General features: G+C 45.7%; 1 protein-coding gene across 1 annotated transcript in view; it reads left to right on the top strand.

The window, feature by feature from the left end:
* The window catches only part of LOC127425043 (uncharacterized), a 29,716-nt gene extending 16,862 nt beyond the window's left edge, over positions 1-12,854 (top strand). Inside the window, exons 8-9 of the mRNA XM_051670662.1 lie at positions 9,799-9,891; positions 10,594-12,854. Of these exons, the coding sequence (XP_051526622.1) occupies positions 9,799-9,891; positions 10,594-11,013 (513 nt within the window). The 3' untranslated portion in view covers positions 11,014-12,854. The remainder of the gene's footprint in view (positions 1-9,798; positions 9,892-10,593) is intronic.

The following is a 12,854-nucleotide window of genomic DNA, read 5'->3' on the forward strand; positions in this document are numbered from 1 at the left end:
TCAGTTTTACTATGATTAATCAGGCTGCTCCTATATGGTACAGCGGTACAGTATATTGAAAGTTGTGAAATTGTTCAGATATGGTTGATAGTAAGTAATAAATGATTTCAGCAAATGTTATATCAACTGTCAAAAATCTGTGTCTGTGTGTTTATGTAAGTCTTTTGTCTTTGTTCATTTCCTTTGCATTGACTTTGATACAAATTGATAAACTCCTTTATTTTGTGAAAATTATATTTAGTTATTTTAATAAGTTCTTGGTACTGTTTTTGTGATTGTATTCCTCTTTCTTTGGTTGTGAGACATCCTATACATGTTGGTATAACCTCAAGAAAACGTCGTGGTTACTGGTGTAACCTCCATTCCCTGATGGAGGGAACGAGACGTTGGTGTCGATGTAGTGACACTAGGGGTCACTCTTGGGAGCCCGAGACACCTCTGGTCTTTGATAAAAGGCCAATGAAAATTGGCGAGTGGTATTTGCATGCCACTCCCCCGGACATACGGGTATAAAAGGAGCTGGTATGCAACCACTCATTCAGGTTTTACGCTGAGGAGCCGATATAAGGTCCGGCCATTTCAGCGGGTAGTTCAGCGTTGTGGCAGGAGGGACCAACGTCTCGTTCCCTCCATCAGGGAACGGAGGTTACACCAGTAACCACGACGTTCCCTATCTGTCACTCACTCGACGTTGGTGTCGATGTAGTGACACTAGGGGTCCCTATACAAAACGCCACAAGGCTGAACTGTGTTACGAGAACTGGCGGTGTGTGGTGGGCAGACTTGCTGTGTGCCTCATAGCCAGCACACCAGGTCGACACGTAACCTCCCCAACACAGTTATGAGTGTCGAACGGCCCTTTTTGGGGACAAGTCGACTATCCAAAGATAGAGACAGGCTTAGCCCAGTCGTGGCCTCTTTTCCCCTTCTCTTTTTCCACTCTCTAAAAAAGAAGGGGGATTATCCGACTGGGCCGCCAGGTCTAGTCGGGAGGTGTCCCTCCCAAGGGGAAGACACCGCGGAGACCACACCTCGCCCCAAGAGAGGGGGGGATATTTAAGTGGAAGAATACGTCACATGGTCTTTCCAACCATGTGGGGAGCCTTCAAGGTAGATCCTGCCCAATGGGGGAGGAGTTACTACAAACATGGAGACTGGGGCAGAGGGGCTCTGCCCAAGCAAGACGCAGTTTGCCAGCAGGGAAACGAACTAGCGGCGGATATAGATCGCATGGGGTTTAGCCTTACAGGGAACCACCACATGTGGAGCACCTACCCCAGAACAGGGCTCTTAGTTAGCGCGTGTACCGGGCCGGCAGTGAGTCTCTCGGAAAACTCGACTGCCACAGGGCTCGGAGGAAGTCAACCAGGGAACAAATTTTGTGAACACTACTGGGAATTAATGGCGAACGTCTTCAGCTCAAAAGGAGGTGGAAGGCACTATGTGCAAGCGATACACCCGGCCGGCTATCCCGGGCTTCTCCGCTTGTGTTGCGTGCCACTACCTGGGATGAAACCGGTTCCACCCGGAGGTTGTAGAACCTTGCAAAGGTGTTGGGTGTTGCCCAGCCCGCTGCTCTGCAAATGTCTGTTAGAGAGGCACCTCTGGCCAGGGCCCAAGAAGCCGCTACACCACGGGTAGAATGGGCTCGTAGCCCTACCGGGGGCGGCATGTTTTGGGCGTGATATGCCATAGTTATGGTGTCAACGAGCCAGTGGGTGATCCTCTGCTTGGAGACAGTGCTTCCTTGCTTCCCTGCTCAGAGACTCTAAAGCTCTGCGTGTGATCCAAATAGATGCGAAAAACGCGCACCGGACACAGCAACTACAGGGCTGGGTCTGCCTCCTTGGGCACATAGCACGGTCGGGGTCTTAGGATCACGTGAGAATAACCTGGACCGAACTCCAGGCACGTTTCGCTGACAGAGAACGCTTGCAGGTCACCTACCCTCTTGATGGAAGTGAGCGCAGTCAGGAGGGCGTACCAGAGCGGGCAGTGGGAGGATTCTTGGGGGGCGAACAGGTCCACCTGTGCCCGTCCGAATCGACTCCAAATCAGCTGGCCAACTGAGGGTGGAGTCTCCACTCTCCCCTGAGAAAAAAACCTGCCGTGACAGCGCGTCCGCTGTAGTGTTGAGGTTGCCCGGGATGTGAGTGGCTCGCAGTGACTTGAGGTGCTGCCGACTCCGGAGGAGGAGACGGCGGGCGAGTTGTGACATACAGCGAGAGCACAGACCGCCTTGGCGGTTGACATATGCTACCGCTGCCGTGCTGTCCGTCCGAACTAACACGTGCTTGCCCTGGATCAACAGCCGGAACCTCCGCAGGGCGAGCAGAATTGCAAGTAACTCGAGGCAGTTGATGTGCCAATGCAGTCGCAGACCCGTCCAGAGGCCGGCGGCTGCGTGTCCATTGCAAACAGCGCCCCAGCCCGTTTTGGAGGCATCTGTTGTGACCACAATGCACCTGGAGACCAGTTCTAGGGGAACACCTGCTCGTAGAAACGAGAGGTCGATCCAAGGGCTGAAAAGACGGTGACAGACCGACGTAATGGCCACGTGGTGTGTCCCGTGGCACCATGCCCGTCTCGGGACTCGAGTCTGGAGCCAGTGCTGAAGCGGCCTCATATGCATCAACCCGAGCGGGGTGGCCACCGCCGAGGATGCCAGATGCCCAGGAGCCTCTGAAAAAGTTTCAGTGGAACCGCTGTTCCCTGCTTGAACGCCTTCAAACAGGCCAGCACCGACTCGGCGCGCTCGTTCGTAAGGTGCGCTGTCAAGGAGACCAAGTCCAACTCCAAACCGAGAAAAGAGATGCTCTGAACCGGGAGGAGCTTGCTCTTTTCCCAGTTGACCCGAAGCCCTAGTCGGCTGAGGTGTGAGAGCACCAGGTCCCTGTGTGCGCATAACACGTCTCGAGAGTGAGCTAAGATTAGCCAGTCATCGAGATAGTTGAGAATGCGAATGCCCACCTCCCTTAACGGGGCAAGGGCAGCCTCTGCGATCTTCGTAAAGACGCGAGGAGACAGGGACAGGCCGAAAGGGAGGACTTTGTACTGATACGCCTGACCCTCGAACGCGAACCGCAGGAAGCGTCTGTGTTGAGGAAGGATCGAGACGTGAAAGTACGCATCCTTCAGGTCTACCAATCTTGATGCCGGACGCTCGCTAGAATGCGTCTTTGCATCAGCATCTTGAACGGGAGTCTGTGTAAAGCCCGATTCAGTACTCGCAGGTCCAAGATTGGCCGCAACCCACCGCCTTTTTTCGGTACGATGAAGTAGGGGCTGTAAAACCCTTTCTTCATCTCGGCTGGAGGGACAGGTTCTATCGCGTCCTTCCGTAGGAGGGTAGCGATCTCCACGCGCAGGGTGACAGCGTTTTTGCCCTTGACCAAGGTGAAGTGAATACCGCTGAACCTGGGCGGGCGCCTGGCGAACTGAATCGCGTAGCCGAGTCGGACGGTCCGGACCAGTCACCGCGACGGATTGGAAAGCGCAAGCGTCCAAATTCCGCGCGAGGGGGACCAAGGGGACAACATCGTCGGACGTACCGGCAGGTGGGGCCTCGCGGCAGGGCGGAGCACGAGGTGCCACAGCACATCGTGATCGTGCTGAGTCTAGGGACATCGAAGCACTTACCTGGCTCCTTGTGACCACCCCCAGAACAGCCTGAGACGGGGGAGGAAGAGGCCTGTCCTCATAACCCGTGGAGGCTGCCACATCAGGGGCGGCTGTGTGCCACAGCTGGGTGCTCAGGGCCGGAAAGGGCACCGCTGGAGCGCCAATCCTGCAAGAAAAAGCCCGTGGATGGTAGTCGTGGTGACGACCGTACACACCGGGTATGTGACCCAGGGAGGAAGGAAGCCGCTCTTTTGCTGAACTGTTGGGTACCGCAGCAACTTGGGCGTGCGGCGAAATCAAACAAAAAGGCAACAAAAGATTTTCCACCCGGCCCTCCACCGGGGGATGGAGTGGTCTTCCTACCAGCTCCATGTGAGTGGGTTCCCTTGTCCCTGGGTTGCCCGTCTCAGGGGTGCTTCGAGGACCTCCATGGGTTCTTCGGCGCCGGCTGTGAGACGGGTGGCGTCGGCTTCCTGCGGTGGGCTCCACGCCGGGCCAAAGGGGCGGGCTGCGGCGGAGCCGGTGCAGTCACCGCAGGGGGACGCCCTTGGTGACGAGCAGACGGGGTGCGGGATCTTGAGCCGTGCCGGGGCAGGATGTGCCGGATTGCTTCCGGCTGCTGCTTCACCGTCGAGAACTGCTGGGCAAAGTCCTCAACGGAGTCGCTGAATAGGCCCGCCTGGGAAATGGGGGCAGCAAGGAACCGTGTCTTGTCGGCCTCGCCCATCTCGACCAGGTTGAGCCACAGGTGGCGCTCCTGGACCACTAGTGTGGACATCGTCCGCCCGAGAGACTGCGCCGTGACCTTCGTCGCCCGGAGGGTGAGGTCAGTCAACGAGCGCAGTTCCTGCATCAAATCTGGGGCGGAACTACCCTCGTGCAGTTCTTTCAGCGCCTTGGCTTGGTGGACCTGCAGGAGAGCCATGGCGTGCAGGGCAGAGGCGGCTTGTCCAGCAGCACTGTAGGCTTTAGCCGTCAGAGACGACGTGAGCCTACAGGGCTTGGACGGGTGCTTAGGGCGTCCACGCCAGGTGGCGGCACTCTGTGGGCATAAGTGCACCGCGAGCGCCTTATCCACCGGGGGAATCGCCGTATAGCCCCTGGCTGCCCCGCCATCGAGGGTAGTGAGAGCGGGGGAACTGCGGAGTCGGGGCCGGGCAGTGAAAGGTGCCTCCCACGACTTCGTCAGCTCCTCATGCACTTCCGGGAAGAATGGCACTGGAGCGGGGCGCGGCTGTTTTGAGCGGCGCCGCGAGCCCAGAAAACAATCATCAAACCGCGAGGGTTCAGGGGAGAGCGGAGGGTTCCACTCTAGCCCCACGCTCGCGGCCGCCCAGGAAAGCATGTCCATCATTTCGGCATCGGCCTGTGACTGGGCGACCGTCCCCGAAGGGGGAAGCCCAGCTGAGGCTTCTGCATCCGACTGGACAAGCCCGCTCTCCGATGATGCACTCGAATGCTCATCATCTTCGCGGGCCCCGAACAAGAAGCCAGACTCGCCGTGCGATGAGCCGGCGAGCTCATCCGGAAGCCCGATTGGGGCAGACGAGCGTGCTGGGGAATGGGAGGTCCGCGGGGGGATACCCGGCGGAGACGATCCCATTGAGGTCCCCAAATCGCCCCCAGTGCTAGCCGCGCTGACCTCATACCCGTAGGTAGAAGGACCGAGGCGGGGAGCCACTGGGGTAAAAATATGCTATTTTTACGTGACCGCAGCGTTGCCATGGTCATGTTCTCGCAGTGAGAACATGAACCATTCATAACCATCCAAAGTTGAGAGAAAACGACCGCAACCAGAAATAACACACGATCGGAAAGGCATCTTTAGAAAGACGCGCCCTTAAAAAGACGTTCCGTGTGTGCGCTCTTTTAGAGAAATATACTCTTTTAGAGGGGGAAAATGCTCTTTCAGAAAATGTACTCTCTAGTTTGTCTGCCGAAGCGCCCAGGGGCGTTCTCTGCAGTGCACCAGTGCAGAGGAGGGAGAAGCCGCTGAAATGCGCAGTCAGATCCAGCAGAGGTGAATGAACAGTGCTATTCAGCTCAATGAGCATGAACGTTCGGCTCCGAAGAGAAAATCTGAATGAGTGGTTGCATACCAGCTCCTTTTATACCCGTATGACCGGGGGAGTGGCATGCAAATACCACTCACCAATTTTCATTGGCCTTTTATCAAAGACCAGAGGTGTCTCGGGCTCCCAAGAGTGACCCCTAGTGTCACTACATCGACACCAACGTCGAGTGAGTAACAGATAGGGAACCTCCTTATCCCATCCTCTTGTTTCAGACCCTTTCAAACAATTATGTGGTGATAATTTGCAAATTCATCCTTGTTCATACACCGCAGCAATCCAGTCTTGTCAGCCAGCTATAATCAAACATAAATCAATTAATTGACCAGATTAACAATTGATATGCGTTGCATTTGTATTTCTTAAAGGATCGTCCGATGGATTCCCTTCTGGGTGAGAGAGTTTTGGGTTCTGGTGTCATATGTTTCATTTAGTGCTAAGTTGATGGATCTGTATTGGTTTTGTGGTAGCATAATAGGTGTCCCAAAGGGCTTCTTTCACTCTTCATAATTGTGTATCTGTCCATTATTCCTCCCTCTGTTTTCATCTCAAACCTCCTGAGACGAGTAACTTCAGGTGTATTGCTCTGGTCCTCATAGTTTAAGCTGTAGTATAAATAGGTAAAAAAGTATATACACCTGTGTGTTAAAGCTTCTGCTGCGCTTAAACACACATGCACATACGCAATTTGCCCATATACAAAATATGCTATTTTTACGCTATGGGGAGGTAAATATGAATCTATGTGTATGTGTGTATATGTGTGCTGAATTCTCTTTAAATGCTGCTGTGTGAATGTGTATGTTTTATTGATGGTTGACAGTGATTATTGTAGTCAGTTACAATATAAGTTCATAATGTTTGAACAATTTACTCTGCTTATATTAACCTTGGACATGATTGCAGATTATTTAAATATAACAGCCTGATCTCATGAAAATTATGTGACTGTGGTGACATTTTTGCTAAATTATATTACATGGCTCCTTACATGTATCGTGGCAGTTTCGAGGTGCCACTGTGTGAAGAAGAAAGTTAAATGTTCTCCCAAACAGATGAGGTTGTTAAGGGTAAAAGGACTGTTCACCCAAAAATGAAAATTCAGACATTGTGTATGTGTGACAGACTTCCGCCTGAAGAGACGTCTGTGAAAACAGTCGATAGGTGTAACATTCTTAGCCAAAATCAAGTAGTTTTAACCAGCATGTGAGATGATGGCTTCAATATAATGTTATCAGAATGATTTTGGACCGGTGCCAGTTCATAGCAGATGGGACTCATGGTGCAATATAGAAACCAAGTGATGGACAGAATGTCCTGTCGCTCGTCGCAGCTGCTTAGGACAAAAACTCTGACTAAAATGGAAAAAATAACTTTTATTGCATGTTGTTTGGTGTCTGGTTAGGACACGTTGTGTCTGTAGCTACCTTCAGCAGCATCTCTCTGTTTGATTGAGGACTCTGGTTCAAACAAATAAGGTAGGCATAGAAATGCATCTATTTTTCGACTACAAACTCTTCAGACATGTTTGTAAGTTCTGTTCTCTGGTTTGTGTGCAGCTATGTTGTGTTTTTTGTTATTTATATCGCCGGTGGTCCTGTTGAAGCAAAACAAAATGAGTTATCGCTTAAACACCCCACCTCTGTCTGTTTCATGAATGCGTGCAGGAGACAAACGGTCCTTGAAGATTTTCACTAAATACATTAGATTTCGGTTTGTTTCTCACCAAACCTTATTGAATTCATTCAGAACAAGATATGACTCGCATACAATAATTTATTAGAAATTAGAATTTTAATTTTGCAACCTTTTGAAACTTGAAGAGGTGGTCACCATAAACTGCCATTGTATGACATCACTAAGCTCAAAATTTTTTTCACAAATACTCCCTTTGTGTCGAGAAAAAGAAAGAAAGTAAAATGGTGTTATAACAACACAGGGGTGAGTAAACAATGACTGAATTTTCATTTTTGGGTGAACTAATCCTTTAAAGCTCTGAGTTTTAAATCAACAAAACCTACCTCCCTACCCTAAACCTTAAACCTGAACCTAACATATAGTGTCATTAAAAGAAATTGTGAGATAAAAAATTAAATTGCTGAAGCAACTACATCATTTTGTGGACATGTCGACTCGCGTGCTCTTCAGGACTCATACACCGGGCCTTTTTATTGCAAGCACAATGCTCTATCAGTTGAGCTCCAGCGCAATTTGATTGCACTTGACCAAGCCTGTAAATGTAGTTGGTTATGCATTGCAAACATTGTTTACAAGTCATGCACTATAGTACAAGTGATTTGATGTCATAAGATAGCATTGTGTGAAGAACATTACGAAAAGTATTCATTTATGAACTGATGATTTGCAGTTTTACTCATGATTTGTGTGAAAGCCACTGTTGTTGTAGCGCCTCTTGTGTTCATTTCACTAGGAAACTGCCGTGATACGCACAAGGAGACATATAAAAATAATTTTGCATTGTGTATTGTAACGTGATTCTATGAGACCAGGTTGCAATATTAACCATTTCTTTTTCACATCTTATTTTTGCCAATTTGTTATTGATTTTTATTTAATTTTTTTATCAGATACAAATACATACTAGGCTATGTTCGGAGTGGAATACTAGCATGCTGCATACAGCATACTATGCAGTATATGTTGTATACTGCCTACTTCATACTTATAGTGCACATTTACTAAATATAGTATGTGAAACAGAACATTGAATATTTTGAACAGTAGAATGCAACATTGTTGTAACATGACAACATGCATGTTAAATTCAGCAAGAGGTGTCCAGAGATCATGAAATAAAAAAACGGCTCTCATTTTTTACTTTTGGAAGTCCGAGACAGTGAGTCAAGATAAAGATGTTAGAATGAAGGTCAGTTTGAGCATGAGCACATTGCATTGTATACTGCACTTTTTTAGCAAATGCAGTCTTTAGCAAAAGTCATCTGGGTATTTCATGCATACAAAATTTGAATACCGTGCACAATATACATACTGCAAACATAGTTAGAGTAGTATGGTAGTATGCTATTCCACACATAATTAAACTATTAATCATTTGCCAGCCCTGTGAATTTTTTTGTTGTCTGTGTGTTTGTCTGTGAAGTCTGTGTGTTATCCCACAAAGCCTTATAGGTAATTGTGAATCAGGATATTCACTATATACTCATACTGTATATGTATTGTGACACTGTGAAGGGCCAGATACAGACATTGATGCCTGGATGTTGTTGTGTTGTAAACAAACCACAAAATACCAACTCCATCAGTGTCTTTGACACTGAAATCAAAAGTATTCCGACATATTTGTCTGGTATTGCCCTTTGCATCCTCCAGCTTTCACAATATTACAGTATACAGTATTTTTCATTTAAAACAACCCTACGTTTTGCTAAATCTTTTTTCTAGATCTGCTTTTTTTTTTTTTGGCCGTTTTCACACTTGGTTGGATTGTTTGGTTCGAACCTGAGTTTAGTTCCACTCCGTCCCCCTGCCTCTGCAGTTCTCTCTCAACATTTAAGTAATTGGCTCTAAACTCAGAAGGTGGTGGCACCAAAATGAATAGTGCTGTTTACTTCACTTTTTTACACGTTTTTGTCCATTTGGTTTTAATAAGCTTAATATGCACAGTATTCGCTGAATAGCACTTGCATCTGTCTGCCGCAGTTACTTGCAAGAGAAGCAAATAATGCAAGCTGCTCACCAGATGCAATTTCTGCAGTCAAGCAGCAATGACAGATGCATTATAGAATACATTTTGGTAAATTGGGCCTCTTTTGACATTTAGATGTCTTTCAAAAGAGGCTTAATTTACCTGAATTCACCCTACTGGAACAGACAAACTATAAGTCTTCAATTGCGGTTCCGTTCTGGAAATTAGGCTGGATTGAGTTAATCAAAAACGTGCACTGTACTCCATTTTCAAGTGGACCTGAGTGGGTATCTGAGTTTGGGAAAAGCTTTCACACCAAACAAACCAAACTCTGATATCAATGGACTCTGGTCTGCACCACAAGCTTAAGTGTGAAAATGCTCTTGCCCAACCGCACAAAAAGCTTATTTTTCACATGTATATAATAATGTTTTTCAGGTGGTTAGTGAAGCTTATACTAGATTCGCAGAGGACTCCACCATGCAGTCCACATGGGAGAACAACACTGAGAGCACAGAAGTTGAGATCAAAGTAGGCATTTGTTTTCATTCTTTATAAGCTGGTTTGCTGCCAATGTGATCTTAATGGAATATCCTAGGTTCAATACAAATTAAGCTTAATCGACAGCATTTGTGGCATAATGTTGATTACCACAAAAATGTATTTCGACGTTCTTTTCCCACCTTTTTAAAAAACAACAATAACGTGTTTTACGTAATTACGTATAAACAGTACATAAACAAAATGTGTGAACATGACTTTAGTGTGATAAAATCACTTACTAAACTTTTTTGTGGAAAGTTATGTCCAATTTTACTACTTCATTGCCATGATCCAGTAATCCTGCAAAAATGACGATATAAACAACTTTACAGCTCAAATAATATACGTTAAATTAATTTTTATAAATATACATTTTATAAATTATAATGCTTTTATAAAATTATAAGCTTCACATTTCTGCCTTTTAAACCCTCTAAAAATTGGCCCCATTCACTTCCATTGTAAATGCCTCACTGTAACCTCGATTTTTGCTCGTTTTAAGAAAAGGAGAGACAAGTTGATATTATTTTTGTGGTAATCAACATTATGTCACAAATGCTGTCGATTGAGCTTAAATTGTTTTGAACCTGGAATTTTCCTTTAATTGCTATTTAAATAGTTAAGCTTTGAGATTTATACATAAGCAATTTATCTTACAAATCTACCATTCTGTTTCGACTTTCCCTTTAGGGACTTGAGGTATCAAAACCAGGTCAGTACCAGGCTCTCCCTTCTGACAAAAACTTCTTGGAGGTGAATGACTCGGGTGTGGAATTCAATTCATCCACGCTCCCTCTGGACAGTGATACAGACGTACCAGACAATTTCACCTCTCACAAGCTCCTTCTTGAGTCTGACACTCTCGCCGGTGTCCCCCCAGCCATTTCTGAAGGTGACCACAGTGCCACTCGCACCCCTGATTCTGTCCTGAGTGCCAGCCCGGTGGTCCATCCCAAATCTGGGGCTCAAACAGATGGTAATTTGATTGAAGCCACCATACCTGAAGGAATGGCCAAAGCGAATGAGCTAGAAGCAAAGACGAGCAAAGATGCCTCGCCACTTTCTGAGAAAGTCATCACATTGGATCCAGTCACTGGAACCACAACCTGAGGACTGTAAGGAAATACATCAGTATTCTTAGTCTCACTAACCGACTTATCAGTCTCTACCTTTACACCAATGTGAACACTTTTCATCTGTAATTCATCTGGCTTGGACTCATCTGATCTACAACAAATGCTTGTCGAACAAGCAAAAAAACTTAATCCCAGAAGACAACACAAGAGTTGACAACACACTCAAATTAATGAAATTAACTTTGGACAAAAACAATGATTAAATGGACCCACACAATGCATGCCTTCGAATTACTGAAGAGTTCTTGACTATCTAGCAGCCAAATGCCAGATTAGAGTGATCATGTAGTGCATGTGAAGAAGAAAAATAAACTCACAACACATTTCAAGACAAACATATAGATGGTAGATTTTTAACTACTGAACCATGCTGCTGGAACTGAGGCATTTATGAAAGTGTCAAACTGCCTGAAATTCAAAGGAAGCTTTAAGCAACATCTGAAGAAAATGGGTGTCCTACTCTCATATTTTCCAAAGAGTTCATGTACCAAATACCAGAAGAATACATTCTGAGATATTTTGAGAGTTTCTTCATTTGGTCGACCACTTCAACTAGACCTGGTGGGAACTCTTTGTTTGAGACCTTTTAAAGTCAAAACCAACTTTGAAGTGCATTAATAATTTTTGCTTATGGTAAACTAAACACCCTGATGAATGAGGATCATGTAGGTGACAGGTATCTGATATGGTAGCTTAACTTTGTAAATGGGATCAGCTGTGGTCGAGGGTTTTGGCTCTAGTCCAGAGAAACTCTGCTGATGGAACAGCTTGTCTCAGCAGTTTCAGGTGCTGACTCCGCTGGGGTGTCTCCACAACTTTCGGCTTTCCTGTTATCCCTTTTCTTTTTTCCTCCTCTATGATCCTTTATTCTCTCTCATTTGGATGTGTTTGAACAGATGAAAGCACTTTGGATAGTTGCAAGTTCTTGAAGGAACCTCTGTTTCTTATGTCAGTGTCTCCGTGACAATGACAATAATTGTTGGTGGTACGTTTTTTGGAGCTTTTTAGATTTGCAGAGAAAATGCAGATTCTGGATAGCAAATTGTGTAATGACTTCATGAGCATCTCATTCTTTAAATCTCTTGACACCATTCATGGGTTCATGTTGACGGTTTGCAATGCTGTCAGCTGAACTTGACAAGGGTCTGAATCGCGAGGTGAACTGAATACAGAAATGAAAAATCTAATAATCTAACCCTTTTTCAATATATGTCAATACGCTTAAATCTGCATAAAATACATTAATATTTTCACATGTGACAACAAAACTTACAAAAAGCATCTTTTATTATTGTGATGTTAAACATTGATAGTTTAAACTGTAAAATGCATCAACATTTTTCTACCTTTGGAAGACTTCCTTTCCTTTAAAATACTTTAAAATTTATTATAAATCATCAACGTCTAGACGCACAATCTCTAACTCTTTTTCTTTAAATAATTTTCTCATTGCACTCAATTGTAAGGTCTTAATTTGACTCTTAATGAGGTACATATTTGTTAACTACTTGATTTTTGGTAAATGTGCGAAATCTTGCACACTTTCTAAGATACTTTTAATGCTGATAAATGACAAGAAATACAATGCAGTATTACAATGAGTTGTAGCTTGCATCATGAGATGTGGCATGGCCTGCTGGTAAAATTGCTACCTCATGTTTTGATGTCTGAAGATTGCAGAGAGGGAACATGACTGATGGTCGACCGATAATAGAGTTTGCTGATAAGGATAACAGATTAATCGGCGGATAGTTTTTAAAATCGTTATACTGAATGTGTTTAAAAAAAAAAATATATATATATATATATATATAT

The sequence above is a fragment of the Myxocyprinus asiaticus genome, chromosome 34 (genome assembly GCF_019703515.2).
Source record: "Myxocyprinus asiaticus isolate MX2 ecotype Aquarium Trade chromosome 34, UBuf_Myxa_2, whole genome shotgun sequence".
Classification (NCBI taxonomy): domain Eukaryota; kingdom Metazoa; phylum Chordata; class Actinopteri; order Cypriniformes; family Catostomidae; genus Myxocyprinus; species Myxocyprinus asiaticus.